Below are 8,072 nucleotides of genomic sequence, written 5' to 3' on the forward strand. Positions count from 1 at the left end.
TAGCATGTGTATTGACAGGGAGAGCCTAACCTGTCAGCTGTGTTGTCGATGCCTCGAGAGAAAAAAGGAAATGACTAGAGCTTGCCGTAAAGCAGTATCTCTGGTCGTACGATGTGTATGACGTCATTGACATTTTAAAAGTCTTTTTAGAACCGAAAGGCTACTTTAAAACAATCTAACACCCAGCAGTGTGTATTTTTTTTGCATCTTCTTTCGAATTCAGAATACTAGACAAAACATATCCTGAGAAAATTTGATTTTGAGGGGTATAGCTCAGACCCCCATTCATTCTGCACTCGCTCGTTAGTGCCCTCATATGGAACTAGAGTGGAACTGCAACCAGTTCAGAACCCGGAAGTTTCCCAAGAGTGGCAGTTCTCCCTATCAGAGAATGTTTAATATGGGGAGAACTGCCACTCTCGGGAAACTTACCGTACCGCCAGTGGCAGTTGTACATATGTGCAGGTCACCCGCTGTGAACCGACGTGCAGTCTAGCAGGGCCCAGAGGTTGTGCTATTTTGCTTCATGAGCCGATATTCCAGGTATTCCTGCTGACTTTAACCTGAGCACAGATGACATGGCAAAAACATGCTTCTTTAAATCTTGCATCCTGCCCATGCCTGGAGAAAACATGTGTTAACAAGTTTAAATTTATTTTAGATTGTCGTTATTTCATCCTTTCAATCGCTCCATCCTTTCAATCAGTCGATACAGTCGCCATACACGAATTCATCAGCAGATGTCACTAAAGTTATGTCAAATAAAATGCTTCCAAAAATACTTTTTCGACACAGTTGTTTCTAATGATTTTTTGGTTCGGAAAGTAGGCCTAGCCTAGTTGATAATCTATTATTTTGTAACTAGATGTTTTGATTGAATCGATTTACTGGGTGTTTAAATATAGCGCGGTTTCGTTTTGGTTAGGTGTCCGTGCAATTGCCTGAGACTTCTAGAAATAGCGGTGCCCTTCAGTGCTTCTGGAGTTTTTCTCACGTCCCAAGTTTCCGCATGTGAGAGCTTGTGCACTCAGTCCGCGAGCGTATAGTCATTCATACTGGATACATTGAACCGTCTGTCATAGCAACGCAGGATAATCATAGAAAATGGAGTGTCGTGTGTTATCTATCCAGAGTCACGTTGTCAGGGGTTACGTCGGGAATAAATCTGCTACGTTTCCATTGCAGGTAAGAATTATGCACTGACAAAACAAGCCATTCAAGTTCGTAAGCTGCTGTGCTGACAGTTCAGAATGAATATACTGATGACAGTCTGTATACGTACAGGACAGGCTCAAGGCTAACAGAGAAGTAGGCTAACATGTACATAAACCACATGTAAACCGCATCCTGCCATGCCACTTTTGGGCACGTCACGTTCTACCTTTAATGTTTACATTCCTAAACACACGTTTTGAATGCAGTCCTACATACTGAATTGATCATTCTGACATATGAAAAGAGAAATCGAAGTGATCTTAGAACATGCTAACAACTTTATTGTTCATTTACTGTATCAGGTGTTGGGGTTTGAGGTGGACTCCATCAACTCTGTGCAGTTCTCTAATCACACAGGTAAGACGACACACATCAAGTATCTACTTGGTCTAATTAAATATTTCACAATGATTCGCGTATGTTTAGGGCTACAGGCTTCTCACTTAGTCGTCACTCAAAGCAACATTTCACCGCCATATGAGATTAAAAAAAAAAGAAAAAAAAGATCAGCAGTAGAAATAGTTATATAAATGCCAGATTAAAATATGTTAAAGTGAAATTCTTCTCTACAAAACATGCTTGTGCGAGGAAAAGCCATGGGTTGGGTAATGTTGGGCCCGAAGATTACAAAGTAAACGATTAAAGTCACAGTTGACAGTTATAAACTGTCACTTTTTTTTTTAAGTATGGAAGTTAAGAATCACAAGCCATTTACTTGAAACCCCACGGCATGCATTTAGTAACCAAATTGTGTAATGGGGTAGTCTGTTACGTCACCCGTCACCTCATTAATTCAGAAACCTTTACCCCTCTGTCACCCTCCCTTGTTACTTTGGAGAAGAATCAGGCCTTTGTGCATCTCCAAAACCACTCTTGTGTTTATTCAAGAGCATGTCACATGTTGAGGATAGCTGTTTTCTTTTAGTCTATCAGTGTAAAAGCTAATGGTTAGTGTGACATATCCATGTAGACGCATTTTCAAGTTTCCTGCAAATAATGTTTTTTTCGGTTCAGGAAAGATAAGTTGAGAAACTTTTTTTTCCAGTTTTTTTCCACCTTCCGCATCACTTTCATCTTTGAGTTTCTGGCTACAGGCCAAGGTGGGTCCACTTAACCATGTGTCCAGGTTGAATGGGGGAGGATTCAGAAAAACTACTCTGGTTGGGCCTGTAGAACAATGCAGATTTTTAAGAGATTCAACCAAGTAGAATATTCACGCTGACTGAAATCTTTGGCAAACACCCCTGGTTCTAATAGCCAGCTTCCCTTTCTTGTAGAGTTTTGTCTATGACTAGGACATGTCTTACCTCTCATGTTAGGTTGCTTCACCCATTACTGTAACCACTCTCTTATACTGGCCAACTGTTCATTGGATTTTAGACCCAGCTTATGTTTGATTGTTTTTCTCTCAAAACTGTTCAGCTGCTCATGAGGGAGAGGCACATTCTTCACATTTCTCGATGGTTAAACCCTTGAATGTATTATTTTTGCTCTGCAGGTGGCATGTTGAATAAATAAATTCAGACTTGAGAGATTAACTCTTTTAGGCCTGTTTCTTACTCAGCTGTGCATTGGTTTTGTGGCTAAAATGGAGAAGCTGTTTATGGGGTATCTTTGAATGCAGACCAGGAGAGCAAACTGCTCCCACAGTTGTTGTCAGTCTTTCAGATAGTTTGTCTCACTACCACTTTGTCTTTTACGTCTGTCTGTTTCCTAGGTTATGCCCACTGGAAGGGCCAGGTGTTGGCAGCAGAAGAACTGAATGTTCTGTATGAAGGAATCAAACTCAACAACGTCAACCACTATGACTATGTCCTCACAGGTAAGACACCGACACATACCCCAGATGTGTGAATACACACAAACACAGCTCACAAAAACCCACCAACCTCATCATGCTGAGGAGGAAGATTTGCTTCCGCTGATAAGCCTAAGGTGATGCCGACACGTGGTTGCTGTAGATTAGTGATTGAATGGTGCTGTTAGTCAATAGCATTGTAAGGAGGTCTTAATTTGAAACCGCTTTACTTTTGAAGAAATCCTGAATCCTATCTTTGTCTCTGAATTTGACCTTTCACCTTTACAAAAGATGAGCCTAAACAGTTGTATTTTCAGTAACTATAATACAGTAATACTCCGCTGCATAGCCATTTCTTAAATACATGGTTTACAGGTTAAAAGACCAGGCAGTTAGATAGTAATTAATTACCCATTGGTATGTGATGTTGATTCAGGTAGCACTATGGGCTATACTCAGAGTTGTGGTTTCTTATTAATTGTGGTCCCCTAGGGTATACCAGGGACACCTCCTTCCTGGAGATGGTGGTGGACATCATTCAGGAGCTGAAAAAAGCCAACCCTAGCCTGGTGTATGGTGAGTATCCGGAGTGTGGGGAGATAACATCAACTAACTATAACAGTATTACGGACAATATTACAATTTATTCTACAGAAGGCAATCACGCAGAATATGTACATTGTCACTGATGATGCAATTTTCCCCTCAGGGATCAATTCAGTTTTATCTAATCAAATCTACTATCCTTCTTTTTGCTGTAGTGTGCGATCCAGTGATGGGAGATCAGGGTACAATGGTAAACTTTCCTTCATCTCACCACTTGCACACACTGCTTGTTCTATAATCGTTGTCAAACCAGGTGCTTTGTTTAAACTCGCTCCTCTTCTCCCCCCAGTATGTCCCAGAGGTCCTGCTGCCCATCTACAGGGAGAAGGTCGTCTCTGTGGCTGACATCCTCACCCCCAACCAGTTTGAGGCAGAGTAAGAAACCCTCATTTAAGTCCCTTATCTGCACTAAACATGATTCAATTATCTTTTATTGTCACCTTGAATTGCTATTGTCATGTGACTACTATGCATTTGTAAACATCAGAAGATGGCATGTGTACTGTGTGTATTGTAGTGTGTGTGTATATACTGTATAGTCAGATGGCTGAGCGGTGAGGGAATCGGGCTAGTAATCCGAAGGTTGCCAGTTCGATTCCCGGTCATGCCAACTGACGTTGTGTCCTTGGGCAAGGCACTTCACCCTACTTGCCTCGGGGGAATGTCCCTGTACTTACTGTAAGTCGCTCTGGATAAGAGTCTGCTAAATGACTAAATGTAATGTAATGTATAGATATGTGTGTGTATTGTATTGTGTGTGTGTGTGTGTATTGTGTAACCTCTCAGAGTCTGTCTCTCAGGCTGTTGACTGGCAGAAAGATCCACACACAGAAAGATGCGGTCGAGGTGGGTTCCAAAACTGTTGCTTCAGTCTATCTGGGTCGAAAGTCACAGGCCCTAAATGGGATTTGAGACTTTCAAAAAGAGGTCCACCTTTTCATTGACAATAGTCTTAATAAGTTTAATGTCTTTGAAAATGAGTGTCAAGTGAATGGGACCCAGGAGCCGAGTGCACCAGCTGGGCAGACGCCTGGGTGTAACGCTACGTCCGACGTAGAACTGAAAGTTTAGACTAACTTAAAGTTACGACTAGTGCACCAGTTAGACTTAAACCCTTTATGTGCTGCCCCTGGGTGTACATTTTACGCCTAATGGGGAGCAGGCGTAAGTTGGAAAATCGGACTAATATCCATGGTAATTATCATGTACAACAGTTTGATCGCACATGCAGTGCGTCTTGTTATAGGCAACATATGGAAAGGGCATTAAGGCGAGAAAGATTTGTCCGTCATCGCACAAATCCACTGTTAATTTTATTGGTGATCGATTTCCAAGCTGATTGTTTCTGTTTGTTTGTGTTGATATTATTAAATTTCCCCGTGAGCACACTTCTATTATGAGTAAACAACTACATGTTTTATAATTTCTATATCAGTAAATATATTTTTCTTTCCTTTTGTTTTTTTAATCCATGGCTTGTTTTGAAGGGAGATAGGCTAGCTATAGAGTGCGCTTTGGATAGGCTCTTAAATGTGTTGCTTGGCAACGATCGACGCTTTCGCATTTTCACAAGGACGCGCATATTAAAACCAGGCGTAGCTACGACCGTGGTCTGTCAAGCTTGGTGCACTTGGTGTAAATTCAAATCACAAAGTCGGACGTAGCTAAGACTGACGTAGGAGTTAAGACCAACTTTTTTACGCCCAGCTGGTGCACTCGGCTCCAGATGGATAATGTGTTGATCGAGCAATCAATCAAACTTTATTTATATAGCTCATTTATTACCAGGATGCAATACAATGCGCTTCACAAAGGGGTTGAGGATAAGTGAGGATGATACTGCTGTTGATGATGATGGTGATGAAGGTAAAGACCTCCCTCTCCACCCCAGGTGATGGACCTGCTCCACCAGATGGGCCCTGACACGGTGGTCCTGACCAGTACAGACCTGACCTCTCACCATGGGGACCATTTTCTGGTGGCCCTCGGGAGCCAGAAGACGGGTAGGGAACCCGCCAGACAAAAGCTATCTAACCCATGCGCTGTTGATCAGGTAGAAGAACATCCACATAATGATTCCCCCAAGAACTTTCTGTAACTTTTTGAAGCTAAGCTGCTCAAATAGCCCACACCCCAGTGACGAGCATACACTCTGGGTTTGCTGGAACACTGATCTACTGACTACTCGTCACGTTAACGTGAAAATGTAACTTAAAACAACATAAAAACACATTTTTTGTAGATTCTCACTCATGTATAGCCTTTGTCTGTGTTCCCTGTGATCCTCATGACTGGTCTTAACCGTGTCACCTCCTTCCAGTGCACCCAGACGGGACTTCATCCACCCAGAAAATCCGTGTGGAGATCCCCAAGGTGGATGCTGTGTTTGTGGGGACTGGAGACCTGTTTGCTGCCATGCTGCTGGCCTGGACACACCACCACCCTAATGACCTGAAGGTGAGTGAACCCTGACCTTAGATAAGTTAGCTAGTTAACAGAGTTGCAGAAAGCTTCCTAAGCTGCTTGTCCTTCCTGTCATCACTCAGACTGCCTGTGAGAAGACCGTCTCAGTCATGCATCATGTCATTCAGAGGACCTTTACCTACGCCAAAGGTGAGGCTATGGATTGTGTGTGTATGTAAGCATGTTTGAGAGTGCGTCAATGTGTTTTTTTAGTACCTGTCTAGTCAGTTAGTGTCCAGCTCAAGTCCATATCCATACCTGTCTCTTGTTGGTCTCACCATCCCATTCCCCTCCTACTCTTCTTTCCCTCTATATCCTCCTCATCCACCTCCCCCCATCCATCTCCCCCTCTCATCGACCTTCTCCCTCTTCTCCACCTTCCCACTCCTAATCCACCTTCTTCCCCTACTTCCCATCTTTTCTTCCATGCCTATCCTCCTTTTCCCTCTTCCTCACTTTCCCCCATTCCAGAGATGGCTGGTCCTGGGAGAAGGCCCAGTCCGGCCCAGCTGGAGCTGAGAATGGTCCAGAGCAAGGCTGACATTGAGAAGCCCGACATTGTTGTTGAGGCCACCATCTTATAACACCGCAGCCCATAGACAACCCTGCACTAATATGTAGGATTTACTATTATGGACTATCATGTGTAATTGCCTTATATGATTTCTTAGAGAGCACAATGTAATCATGACTGATGTCGGAGGGGGTTGTTTCCCTACTCACAATCTTGTCACTGTCACTGCCATATCAGTGCCTGGAGTTGGAACCCGAGTCATAATCACATACCTTTTAAAAATTAGAAGCCCAATTAGCCAACTTAGTCGGGCTGAAGAACAGAGAATAAACTGAAAACAAAGACTGCCTCAAAGAGTCAGTGGAATATCAGGAGTGTGTGAAAAGTATGTGTGAAAATCTGTGAAACCACAAGGGTGAAGATATTGGGCTTCAGTTTGGAATAGCAAGTCTTTATTTCTTTAAGGTGGGGCTCTCCAAGGGCTCACTCAACCCCTAATTTAGCACACCAGATCCTAATAATTAGCTAGTTGTATCAGGTTGGCTACTAGGGGTTGGAACAATATCTTTCCAGGAACAGGGTTGGAGAGCCCTACTTTAAGGTGGCCAGTTAAAATATGAGATGCATTGGCAGTGGACAGTGTATCAAATTGTGTTGTCATCATGAAACATCTTATGGGGTACTAATCTGAGCACATTTCTCAAATTAAATATATTTTAATTGATTTTATTTTCGACAATATACTTACACATAGTATAGTCTGTAGACATTTTCACGATTGTTTTAATTTTCATTTTGTGAACAGTTCTTAATTGTGTTTTATCCCTGTACTTAAAATGTTACATTTCTTAAAATTTTCTAACATTTACTGTAATTAATGTCTTACATTTCAACTGAGATCTATATTTGCACATTATCTTGAATACACTTTTTTAATTAATTCTAATCACTGATTACTTTTCATGAGATGGTTTTGTCCATGATCATGTCTGTGGGACAGGCTTATGTAGGTACAACAGAATCACATAATATGACCTTAGTGGGGTTGGCCAGTGGAACATTAGATGTCAAATGCCTTTGTGTAGATCATTACTCATGTTAGAACGTTAAGTGCCAAACCTTAACCTGCTGCTCTGAACTGGAATGATAATAAATAAAGATTGATCATAAAATATTCTTTTCATTCCACCTATTTCCTTGGTACCATGTATTCTTCCAGGTCCTGAGTTGTAGGCTTCTTCGTTCCATCTTCCATGTCTAGCCTTGTGGTGGAATTTTAGGACTTATAGGAATATCGTTACAATGTATGTGTTTTATAAGCAGTGATCTATAAGTTTCTTTGTTATAGACAGTGAATGTAGGATGCATGCTCTGTAGAATGGATGTAGCAGTTGGTCTTAAGGTATTTATGGTGTTGTTTTATGATGCCTAACTAAGAAGCCAGAGGCACGGAGGTTGAGGGGATTCTTGAGTTCC

The 8,072-nt window shown here is 42.0% G+C and overlaps 1 protein-coding gene across 1 annotated transcript; it reads left to right on the forward strand.

Moving 5' to 3' along the window:
* The first annotated feature begins 901 nt into the window (after positions 1–901).
* On the forward strand, positions 902–7,425 carry LOC136963075 (pyridoxal kinase-like). The gene is made up of 11 exons (XM_067257079.1): positions 902–1,185; positions 1,518–1,572; positions 2,933–3,037; positions 3,506–3,589; positions 3,775–3,809; positions 3,909–3,994; positions 4,420–4,465; positions 5,511–5,622; positions 5,940–6,076; positions 6,166–6,232; positions 6,554–7,425. Exons 1-11 carry the CDS (start codon positions 1,105–1,107, stop codon positions 6,664–6,666), a joined length of 921 nt encoding a protein of 306 aa, XP_067113180.1. The 5' UTR covers positions 902–1,104; the 3' UTR covers positions 6,667–7,425.
* Positions 7,426–8,072: the final 647 nt, after the last annotated feature.

This window comes from Osmerus mordax, chromosome 2 (genome assembly GCF_038355195.1).
Source record: "Osmerus mordax isolate fOsmMor3 chromosome 2, fOsmMor3.pri, whole genome shotgun sequence".
In the NCBI taxonomy this organism is placed as follows: domain Eukaryota; kingdom Metazoa; phylum Chordata; class Actinopteri; order Osmeriformes; family Osmeridae; genus Osmerus; species Osmerus mordax.

Coding starts and splice junctions, on each gene's coding strand:
- LOC136963075 (XM_067257079.1), top strand. CDS start 1,105: ATGGAGTGTCGTGTGTTATCTATCCAGAGTCACGTTGTCAGGGGTTAC. Junction 3,995..4,419: donor CCCAACCAGTTTGAGGCAGA/GTAAGAAACCCT, acceptor TCTGTCTCTCAG/GCTGTTGACTGGCAGAAAGA. Junction 4,466..5,510: donor CACAGAAAGATGCGGTCGAG/GTGGGTTCCAAA, acceptor TCTCCACCCCAG/GTGATGGACCTGCTCCACCA.